The 12,500-nt window shown below is 39.5% G+C and overlaps 1 protein-coding gene across 1 annotated transcript in view; it reads left to right on the top strand.

The window, feature by feature from the left end:
• Nucleotides 1–12,500, top strand: part of efnb1 (ephrin-B1) — a 76,974-nt gene that overhangs the window by 57,807 nt on the left and 6,667 nt on the right. The window contains exon 3 of the mRNA XM_017684699.2: nucleotides 9,416–9,508. Within this exon, the coding sequence (XP_017540188.1) occupies nucleotides 9,416–9,508 (93 nt within the window). The remainder of the gene's footprint in view (nucleotides 1–9,415; nucleotides 9,509–12,500) is intronic.

Raw genomic sequence — 12,500 nt, 5'->3', positions numbered from 1 at the left:
TTAATTTTGTGCATCAAATTGTACATCATTAACCGTAAAATTCAATTTCAGATGGTATGATGTAAATTCGGTACAATAACATTCAGATTTTTGCATTTTAATTCAGATTAAAATGAATATACTTTAGAAATGAAACCCTTATTGTATCTGCTTGTTTATATATATATATATATGTGTGTGTGTGTGTGTGTGTGTGTGTATATATATATATATATATATATATATATATATATTATATTTAATATATGTCTGTTCTCTACATTTCAGATCTGCCTAACTATGTGGCTAAAAAATAAATTTTTGTTATTTATCATTAAATTAATTATTTTGGCCAACAAAACAATATAAAATCCAAACTGGGGTACATTTAAAAGCAATTACAACTGTGTAAGTCATCTATTGCTAAATAATAAACTGCATTTTTTATATAAGATCCATATCCAGAATGAAGTGATGATAAAATGAAAATTCAGAATGACTCGGTGATCAAATCTGACACAATACTGCAGAAACATCACGAGATCAGTGCACTTCCTGAAGAAAATGCAGATTGTGCAGCTTAAACTTGTTAAGATGTTATTATGGCATCCCGAGTGGATTTTGAAGTGTTGCTGTTGCATCTCTGGTGGTTGCTAGGTGGTTGCTGTGGTAAACCATGTGGTTGATAGGCGATTGCTGGTGGTTGCTAAGTGGTTGCTGTGGTATCCTGGGTGGTTGCTAGGTAATTTCTGGTGGTTGCTATGGTATATTTGGTGGTTGCCAGGTTGTTGCTGTGGTATCCCACATAGTTACTAGCTGATTGTTGGTGGTTGCTATAGTATCTCTGGTGGTTGCCAGGGCGTTGCTATGATATCCCACGTGGTTGCTAGGTGATTGCTGGTGGTTGCTAGGTGGTTGCTATGGTATCCCAGGTGATTGCTAATGGTTGCTAGGTGGTTGCTATGGTATCTCTGGTGGTTGCTGTGGTATCCCACATGGTTGCTAGGTGATTGCTGGTGGTTGCTATGGAGTCCTACATGGTTATAAGCATGTTACTAATGGATTTCTATGAAAGTGATATACGCTGGGTGCACAAACTTTCGCACCCCATTCATTCCTGTGGGGAAAAAAGTTCGCCACTGAAATAAAACTACGTCCAATTAAAAAGTGGTGCAGACGCCCAACATTCTGCATCAGGCCAAACATTCTGGATCAGGCCAAACATTCCGAAGTTGGAAAGATGTTGATATCTCAAGACCAGCGGGAAGAGTTAGCGGATAAAAATCTGCCAGAAAAATAAAAGCTAAGAAGAAGAATATCATAAATCAGAGAAGGATAGTGTCATTAGTTACGTTCATACATATAATGAATCTCTTTCAGTGATTAGTTTACAATATTTACATCGATCTTTTTTATTATCATAAATAACAGCAACAATTTTTGTTTGTCTAAAATTTTTTTGTGTAAAATGTTTGTGTTTATGTAATAAGGGTCTGAAAAGGGTCTGAGGTAATAACGTCTGAAGGGCCGTATGGAGTCGTGGGGTGTGCAGTGGTGCAGTGATATGAGTGCGGCTGGTGCTGTAAACAATGGATTTAGGTGGTTTTTACTGTTTCAGCCATAAATGTTCATAAATAATGTAAATAATGAGAAAACCGACGACTAAAACACGCCACATCTACAACCTGAGCTCAGGCTCTAGAGTGAGCGAGCGAAGGACGTTATGGTTCTCATTTCCCATGTTCGCCAGCTCAAAGGTTACTGACCACAGAGGAACATAGATGCTTTACTCAGTTACACACACACACACACACACACACACACCCTTCATATATTTCATTTCTGGTCAAAACAGTCATTAAGTACAACATTTTACATTTATCAGGAAAAAGCATTGGTTACCATGGTAACGACAAAGGCATCAATAACTACTTAACTACAGCCTGTAACTGTAGAACTACAAAGTGCTCCTGTGTGGTCAGTGGAGCTGATAAAGTGGACAGTGAGGGCAGGTCAGTGTTTATATACACAATGCGCAGTTATTGTTTCCCATTTGTTTGTTTGTTTGTTTGTTGTTATGTTAGACATGGGTAGAAAGTTGCCCTTGTGCTCAGTGTCCTCTGATTCAGTTCTCACAACATGATCACTGCAGGACAACACACACACACACACACACACACACACACACACACACAGCCATAACACCACCATCTGCCAGCTCACACTTCTACAGTCTGCTTCTGCTGACCGTGATCCTGCAATTCCCAACGCAGTTCTACAGCGATCACTGCGGTTCTAGAGTTCTAACTGTGGTCCTGTAACACTCACTGTGGTTCTAGAAAGCTCATTGTGGTCCTGTAACACTCACTGTGGTTCTAGATAGCTCATTGTAGTCCTGTAACACTCACTGTGGTTCTGGAGTTCTCTTTAGGGTCCTGTAACACTCACTGTGGTTCTAGATAGCTCATTGTAGTCCTGTAACACTCACTGTGGTTCTGGAATTCTCTTTAGGGTCCTATAACAGTCACTGTTGTTCTAACATTTTCACTATGGTTCTGTAACATTTACTGTGGTTCTAGAATTCTCAGTCAGAGCCTATAACGCTCACTGTGGTTCTAGAATTCTCAGTCAGAGCCTATAACGCTCACTGTGGTTCTATAATTCTCAATCAGAGACTATAACGCTCACTGTGGTTCTATAATTCTCAATCAGAGCCTATAATGCTCACTGTGGTTCTATAATTCTCAGTCAGAGCTTATAACGCTCACTGTGGTTCTATAATTCTCAATCAGAGCCTATAACACTCACTGTGGTTCTAGAATTCTCAGTCAGAGCCTATAACGCTCACTGTGGTTCTATAATTCTCGATCAGAGCCTATAATGCTCACTGTGGTTCTATAATTCTCAGTCAGAGCTTATAACGCTCACTGTGGTTCTATAATTCTCAATCAGAGCCTATAACACTCACTGTGGTTCTAGAATTCTCAGTCAGAGCCTATAACGCTCACTGTGGTTCTATAATTCTCAATCAGAGCCTATAACGCTCACTGTGGTTCTATAATTCTCAGTCAGAGCCTATAACGCTCACTGTGGTTCTATAATTCTCAGTCAGAGCCTATAACGCTCACTGAGGTTCTAAAATTCTCAGTCAGAGCTTATAACGCTCACTGTGGTTCTATAATTCTCAGTCAGAGCCTATAACGCTCACTGAGGTTCTAAAATTCTCAGTCAGAGCCTATAACGCTCACTGTGGTTCTAAAATTCTCAGTCAGAGCCTATAACGCTCACTGTGGTTCTATAATTCTCAATCAGAGCCTATAACGCTCACTGTGGTTCTAGAATTCTCAGTCAGAGCCTATAACGCTCACTGTGGTTCTATAATTCTCAATCAGAGCCTATAACGCTCACTGTGGTTCTATAATTCTCAATCAGAGCCTATAACGCTCACTGTGGTTCTAAAATTCTCAGTCAGAGCCTATAACGCTCACTGTGGTTCTAGAATTCTCAGTCAGAGCCTATAACGCTCACTGTGGTTCTAGAATTCTCAGTCAGAGCCTATAACGCTCACTGTGGTTCTATAATTCTCAATCAGAGCCTATAACGCTCACTGTGGTTCTAGAATTCTCAGTCAGAGCCTATAACGCTCACTGTGGTTCTAGAATTCTCAGTCAGAGCCTATAACGCTCACTGTGGTTCTAGAATTCTCAGTCAGAGCCTATAACGCTCACTGTGGTTCTATAATTCTCAATCAGAGCCTATAACGCTCACTGTGGTTCTAGAATTCTCAGTCAGAGCCTATAACGCTCACTGTGGTTCTAAAATTCTCAGTCAGAGCCTATAATGCTCATTGTGGTTCTAGAATTCTAGTCAGAGCCTATAACGCTCACTGTGGTTCTAGAATTCTCAGTCAGAGCCTATAACGCTCACTGTGGTTCTAAAATTCTCAGTCTGGTCCTATAACACTTATGGTGGTTCTAGAATTCTCAAACTGGCCTGAAAATTCTCACTTTGATTCTAAAACGCAGTGTGGTTCTAGAATCCCCTTGTGCACGCTCAGCGTGATTCTTCACATTGTTTATATGATTCAAGAAATGAATATAGCATTAAAGGTCCTGATGCAGCTCTAGAATGTTCTCTGTTGTTCTACAATTCTCAGTGTGGTTCTGATATTTCTGGTGTGTTCCAGGACATTTACTCTGGTCCTAGAATTCTTCACGCGATCCACTTTTGCAATTCTAAGCTCGATTCTAGATCCATTCACCATCCACTCTATTAGACACTCCTACCTCGTCGGTCCACCTTGTAGATGTAAAGTCAGAGACGACAGCTCATCTGCTGCTGCACAGTTTGTGTTGGTCATCCTCTAGTCCTTCATCAGTGGTCACAGGACGCTGCCCAGAGGACGCTGCCCACAGGACACTGCCCACAGGACGTTGTTGGGTGGACATTTTTGGTTAGTGGACTATTCTCAGTCCAGCACACCAGCAGAACTGCTGTGTCTGATCCACTCAGACCAGGTTACTCACACTAACACCACCACCTCGTCAGTGTTACTGCAGTGCTGAGAATGATCTACCACCCAAACAGTACCTGCTCTGTGAGGGTCCATGGGGCTCCTGACCACTGAAGAACAGGGTAACAGAGTATCAGAGAAACAGATGGACTACAGTCTGTAACTGTAGAACTACAGAGTGCAGCTATACGGTCAGTGGAGCTGATAGAGTGGACAGTGAGTGCAGATCTAAGGTAGATGTTCCTGAATCATATTGAGATTAATCATATTTAGATGACTCTCTGAGAGCCGCGGTCCGACGCTGTAGCTGCTCTGGTCAGATCGCTGCATATGCGCCCGTGTGTGTGTGCCAGCTCTAATTGAGTCGTACTGCCCTGGCATGGAGCTGCTCAGGGGCTGGCACGGTGACAGGTTGGCACAGTGATGGCTAGGGGAGACTGGCACCCCGCCCACTGCGTGCATCTTAATTCGCATGACATCATACAGGCGCTTAGCAACCACACTCATCGCCACCCCCCCCCCCAAATCACACGCCCACTCTCGAAGCCCTGCTCTGCTCCTGGGTTTCGTTTATTTCTGCTTTTCACTTCTTCTCATGTTTCTGTGTGTGAAATTATCTGCATAACCACAGTTATACATCCATAATTACAGTAATTAGAGCATTAATATTAACGTGCACAGCTGGTCATACATAAAACTCCTCTGTGGGCTCATTAGGTGATGTTTTCTGTTTTGGGTTTATGACTCAATCGATTTATAAAACTAAAATTTTTGAAAATGCGCCTTCTTGACAAAATGTCAGTTAATAGTAATATTGTTCTTGCCAATTTTCATCGTTTGGCTTTTTTGTTTTCAGACGTCTCGATTAATCGCTGAAATAATCGCTACGAGAATAAGAACCAAAAGTTACATTCTAAATAGTCATTTTATTGGGTCATTTGCATAATTACATTGAATATTCACATAATAATAATGCATGTTGTTGTATTCCATTTAAATGTTTGGCTGTTTTTTGTTTTCAGACGTCTCGATTAATCGCTGAAATAATCGCTACGAGAATAAGAACCAAAAGATACATTCTAAATAGTCATTTTATTGGGTCATTTGCATAATTACATTGAATATTCACATAATAATAATAATAATGCATGTTGTTGTAGTCCATTTAATTGTTTGGCCTTTTTTTTGCAGATGTCTCGATTAATCGCTGAAATAATCGATATATTATGGGAATAAAAATTGAAAGTTACAGTCTAAATAAATTGCCTTTTTATTTGATCATTTACATATTTACATTGAATATGCGCATGATGATAATGCATATTGTTGTAGTTGATTTCCTTTTTTGGCCTTTTTTTCATTCTTGATCAATCGCCAATAATGCACATTGTTCAGTTAATCCTTCAGTTAATGTCTGATTACTTGATTAATCGATTTTAGTGATGTCAGTGAATATTCGTATGCTGACATAGCATCCTGCTCATCCTGCTGTTGGGCCTTTTAAATGTGATTTAATTTCGTTTAAATTTAGTTTGATTACTTAATTAATCTGTGAAATAATTGATAATTGATAAATCTTTATTTTCTCAACCTTTTTGCTATTTCTGCGTTGATTTGTTGGCAATAATGATGATGTATAGTAATCTTTATTGCTCAGTTACATCCATTTATGTTTGATTGTGTTTGATCACTCGATTAATCATCAAAGTAATTGATAAATTATGGATTTAATCATTAGACTCTGCACAATTAGAGACTGTTACCTTTTCAAAAGGGGACTTATTGAGCTTGATGGTGAAACATTTAGACGTTTGATTTTGTGCTGCCATTGATTAGTGTGTGTGTGTGTGTGTGTGTGTGTGTGTGTGTGTGTGTGTGTTCATGCGTGCCTTTTTTCTCCTTCTTTAATTGATCTGTTGTGGTTCCCATTAGTCACATTCTCACACACGCAGACCCGGGTTCTCTCTCATGTGTCCACACGTCTCACTCACACTCCGTAATGAGCAGCCGTCTGCGGGAGGTAATAACCCGAGAGTGTGTTCTTGTACTGCTATACTTGTGAGGACCCAAAGTCCTCACTATGATGGGACTATGTCCTCACTTGTGCAGGTGTTGTTTTCAACACAATTACTTTTATTATTTGAAAACTAAAAGAGCAGAAAAAATGCTGTTTGGATACTGAGGTTAGGTTTAGGTTTAGGTTTAGGTTTAGTGTTATTTCGCTAAAGTAACACACAAATCAATAGAAACCTATGCATATATGTCCTCATATGTATAGCAAGACAAATGTGTGTGTGTGTGTGTGTGTGTGTGTGTGTGTGTGTGTGTGTGTGTGTGTGTGTGTGTGTAGTAATTGGGGGCTAAATTGAATACATGTGTACAGGTGAGATTACCTGCTGTGACATCGCCCCCCCCCTCACCCTCACTGCCCCTTTTACCACCTGTCTCTCTCTCTTCCTCTCTTTCCCTTCTTTTTCTTTCTCTCTCTCCCCGTTTCCTTCTTTCTCCCTCTTTTACACACGTGCCCGCTTTCCTCCCTCTCTCGTTCTCTATTTCCTTTCCTCGTTCTTTCTCTCTCCCCCTTTTCCTTTCTTTCCTCTGCCTCTGTCACTCTCCATCTCCCCTCTTTTCCTTCTTTCTCACTCTTTCTCTCTTCACCCTTTTATTCCCTCACTCATTCTCTCTCCCCATTCCTTCCCTCCCCTTCCCTCTTTTTCTTTCTCTCTCCTCCCTTTCCATTCTTTCTCTCGCTGCCCTTTATCTTCTTTCTCTCTTTATCTACCTCTTTTCCTCCCCGTCACTCTGTCTCCTCCTTTCTACCTTTTTTCTTCACTCTCTTTCTCTCTCGCTCTCCCTCCCTTTTCCTTCTTCCTCTCTGTTTCTTTCTCCCTTTCCCTCCTTTTTTCTTTCTCTTACTCCCTTTTCCTTCTTCCTCTCTTTCTCCCTCTCTCTTTCCTTCCCTCCCTCTGTCTCACCAGCCTCAGCCGTTTAGCTGGTGAAGGTCGTCATATGAGCTGCAGATTCTCCAGGAATTTCAGTTTCCATTAAACACAGTGAGGTTATCGTGTCCTGTAATGAAGCTCAGTTCACGGTGAGGCTGTGCTGAACTATCATTTCAGTGGGAACCCAGGTCACCGCAGGTCTTCCACAGAACGTTAGAACGTCTTTACCGATTGGGTGTCGCCGCCCTGCGTCACTGCTCATTTGCATAAAGTTGAGCTGAACTTCTTCGCGTTGCTCTGACCGTTGCTTGTCGCTGGACGCAGGGTGAGCTTCAGTGGACAGCGGCGCAGTTTGCTGTGCTCTGAGGCGAGGCGAGGCGAGGCAGTTTATTTTAGGGTACAATTCTTGTGTCTTATTAAATTGAGAAGCTGGCACCAACCTATCGAGCGAGTCCTCGAGTATTTGAGCTATTCGGGCCGGCTCGGCTGCGCAGGCCTCGGGCCACATTCCCCAGAGATCAGATTACTCTCACGTCCAGCTGTAGGAGAACATCTAGAGAACAGCTCCTCGCTTTCTCACTCCGTTGGATGTTTAAAGGCTGGTCAAACTCAGTGTGATTTGTTCTGACATCAGTAAACGGGTGTGTTTGAAACGATGTCACAGCAAGTCACAGCTTGAACTCACTCCACCAATCACTGATGTCTCTGGTGGCAGCCCAGCTGACGGAACCCACCATCTAGAACTTTTTGACCAACGTCAGGATTAGTTTGTTTTGTGCTTCGCCTCATGTGGAGCTGCATCTCCAAAATATCAAGATATCCAGAGTCCTGAGGTCTGAGCAGTGAGGGAGCTTCAGCTCCTGAATGAGGCAGTGAGACCTAATGCGCCTTTTTCCATGAATAGAGTTCATTTTACTTCACAAAACTCCACAAATGCACTTTTTCCTTTGGTGTTTTTTGACTGTGTTCAATCAAAATGTTTAACATAAGAAAATATTATTTCCCACCTCAGCAAATCTGAGACAATATGTGCTGTTTTTTTTCTGAAATATGTGAATTTTTTGCCACCCTGTCACCAATTTTTAGGGAAATGTGGGCTATAAATGGAGTTTAAAAGCCTCTGTCAATTGAATGTATTGTTTTCTCATAAAAATACATATTTATAAAATACTTTTAGAACTTTTTAAACAAATAAAAGTTTTTTTTCTGTCTAAACAAAAATAACAGTGTAATTTGTTCTATATTGGTAATATAACTAATGACTTTTGTTACCAAATTAACAGTTTTGGTAAAGCAAATAAATAAACAAATAAATAACTACTAAATTAAACACTTTAAGACCAATTTTATACTCTAATTTTAGTAAAAATTACTGAAAAACTGGGTTGAAACCTGTTTAACAGAGATCATATTCCACATTATGCTGATTTTAATGTAGTAAAAACATATAAAACATTTAGTTTTATGTAGAACCATAAACACTCAGATAACCATATGCAGGCTTAGGTGTTTGTTTGCACGATGAAACTGTTCCTCGGATTGATGGATGATGTGCTGGGCCTGGTTCTATATAGCACCAAAGGTTCTGCTATTGTTACCATGTCAAGCTTGTATACAAGAGCAGAAGCGTTTTGGTGCCTTAGAACCACATTCAACTCATTTTCAGCCAAATTTTTGAGGTCAGATCTGCAGCAAAACCCTGACCCACCCCCTGCCACCAATCACAAGTGTGTGTGTGTGTGTGTGTGTGTGTGTGTGTGTGTGTGTGTGTGTGTGTGTGTGATTTATAGAGTTAAATCAGGGTTTCTTTGCCAGTTTGGTTTCAGCAGTATGACCTGTAATCAGAAACATCATAAATCTTTTTTTCCCTCTTTCTTTCTCTCTGTTTGTCTGTCAGAGGGGCTGTTATATGTAGCACATTAACAAACGTTCTTTTAAATGTGGTACAAAAATAAAATCAACTTTCTCTCTCAATCTGTAGCCACCTCTAATGGAACACTGGAGGGTTTGGAGAATAGAGAAGGAGGAGTGTGTAGCACCAGATCCATGAAGATCATCATGAAAGTGGGACAGGGTGAGTAACACACACACACACACACACACACACAAGCCCCGCACAGTCCAACTATGTAATGTTCAACTATGAAATATACCATGAAATGATAGTTTAACAATGTAACATTCAACTTTACAAAGTTCAACCATGTACCGTCAACTAAACATTGAACTAAGCAAACTTCAATTACATAGTATTGAAATACTCAAAATTCAACTACGTAACACTGAAATATACAGTTTAACATTCCACTTTACAAAATTCAACTACTCAAAGTTTAACCATGTAACCTTCAACTATGTAAACTTTATTTATATAACATTGAAATATAGAAAGTTCCACAATGTAATGTTCAATTCAAAGTTCAACTATGCAAATTTGAACTATGTAACACTAAAATATAGAAAGTTTAATAATGTCACGTTCCACTTTACAAAATTCAACTACTCTAAGTTAAACTATGTAACATTCAACTAAAAGTTCGACTCTATAATATTGACTGAGTAACGTTGAAATATACAAAGTTAAATTATGTAACGTTTAACTAGGTCACATTTAACTACACAAACTAGTTGACATTCATTCACCAAAGTTCAACTAGGTAGCAGTTAAATGTGTCATGTTCAACTATGTTATGTTCAATTACAAAACGCTGAACTTTGTAACATTAATCGCTCAGCTATGTAACATTCAGCTACTTCATGGTTTTTTATATATATATGTTTTTATTTATTTATTTTATGCAATGTGATCCTCAGTGACTGATATTTTTCATTTCACATAGACATACATAAAAAAAACACTTGAACTGCAGAATGAATAAGTCTCTAGCTTTTAGTAAAATGTGAAGGAGAAGAAACTTTCTTGCTAAACTTTGTACTCAAAAGTCTAAACTGAACCGAACAGAGAGAAATTATTATTTTGAAAACATTTCTCTCTACGACTGCGTGGAATGTGCAGGTCTGGCTCCTTTTTTTTGACCCCGAGGTCAAAAGGTCAAAGCCTTCTCTGGGGTGTGTGTTCATACCATTCCTTCAGCTACAGCGCTGCTCTAATCTCTAATCTGTTAGCTTAAGCGTGTATCAGGCTAATGTTGCCCAATGGCACAGATAACATTAGCTCATGGCCAGGTGTGCACAGGGACTTTTGCTTTTTGTGATGTTTGTTTAATGGGGTGTTCCCACAGTCGTCTGTATGACTCTGTGTAAGTTGACTTGTATTACTGTACCCAAGTAGTGCTAACCCTAAACATAACCTAACCACAGTAAGCAGGCGGATCTTTTAGTTTTTCCCCCCAAAAAGTTGAATTTTTGGTGGAAATGACCAGCAAAACATCCTCATTACTACAAAATCGTTATTATGAGGAAATTTGGTCCTTACAGAGTCGTAAATACAAACACACACATTCTGGTGGTCTACATTCTAATTTAGATGTCTGATTATCTGTGAGACATGATGTCTGATTATATGTGAGACATGATGTCTGATTATCTGTGAGACATGATGTCTGATTATATGTGAGACATGATGTCTGATTATCTGTGAGACATGATGAAAGCAAGTAGGAAAAAATAACATTAACAACAATAATAACAATAACAAAAAAAAAAGTATTATTCTCTGCTTTTTTCTAATTTAATAAATATATGAATATTCAACAATACCTCTTATGTGAAACAGTTTTAATTGTGTCCTCATAAAATTCATTTTAGTTTCTTTTTGCCTCCAAAAGTCTAAAATGTCAGGTGATACAACCGTCCAACCATATACAGTGATGAAGTAAACTATAGTTTAATACAATTCTAAATAAAATAGTTTAACATGATTTTCAGTGAAAGCTTAAAAATAAAATAAGTCAACTTATTAAAATTAGTCTGAAAAGTCAGGTGGCTCAACCAGTCAGTCAAATGAAGCAGCCAGACCAGCAAAATTTAATAACTGAAACAATTAAAAGCTTTGATAACACTCAATATATTTACTGCACATAGATATAAATGGAAATATATATGCAGATATAAAAACACACAAATATCCTTTTTAATAAGATGTTTTTAAATCATTGCCACTGTAAAAAACTTAAAACAACCGGCTGTATTGTGCGAGGGAGTAGGCGGGAAACCAGTGCACTGCAGGCGGGAGCGGGACATACACACATGAAGAGAAATCCCAGAAATGAATGAACAGCCTAAATAAAGTAGAACAGTCAGAACTAAATCATATAAACAACATATGAGCCAGTTTTAAAGAGCTGTGAAGCAGCTGATCACGTGAACGATACGCAGATTCTCGTAGCCGTCAGAGACGGCCGTCTCATTTCAGCAGTTCGCCTCGACTGAACTGGGCAGGTGGGAGCGGGACTAAACATTTCAGTTGTGGGTGAAAGAGGGAGAAATGATTCCGATTTTCTGCAGGAAATCATGCGAGAGATCTTTTTTGTGCACCACTGCCAAGTTCTCAAGTACCCATCACCGTAACTGCCCACAGCGTCCGTAAACATCCGTGAATGTCACTCCGCTGGTCCGGAGTCGTTTTAATGAAACTCTGTAAAGTGTATTCCTCCTCATCTCCTGCCACGGCTGTTATTCCCGTACAAACGAGTTTATTCACTAATTACCTTTTAACAATCCGAAAACCGCTCAGCTGTGTAATGAGAGAGAGAGACGGACTCTAATGCTGTTTGTAGAGGTCAGTGTGTGACGATGACCCACCGCAGTGCCAGATCTGTTATGATGATGTAGAAAACGCTGAAAATGTTCCCGCTATCGCTTCAATAAACTCCTCTGAAAAGTGTAAAGTATCCAGGAAAAATGGACTGGATGTGTTGACATAAGCTGGAAATCTGCTTGTAAGACAAGTGCGTTAGTAAACAGTGAAGCCGGCTACTGTCAGTGGATGTATTTCCAAAAACAATTTGAAATTCTTCATTTTTTTTTTTAATTGCTTGTGTTGAACTGGTTTTGGAAGCTCCAGGAGTTTGTTTAGCTGCCACATCACCGGCCCTTTTGCACGT

Source organism: Pygocentrus nattereri, chromosome 23 (genome assembly GCF_015220715.1).
Source record: "Pygocentrus nattereri isolate fPygNat1 chromosome 23, fPygNat1.pri, whole genome shotgun sequence".
Lineage (NCBI taxonomy): Eukaryota > Metazoa > Chordata > Actinopteri > Characiformes > Serrasalmidae > Pygocentrus > Pygocentrus nattereri.
The sequence above is the reverse complement of the archived record's forward strand: the minus strand, read 5'-3'. Positions and strand labels throughout refer to the sequence as shown.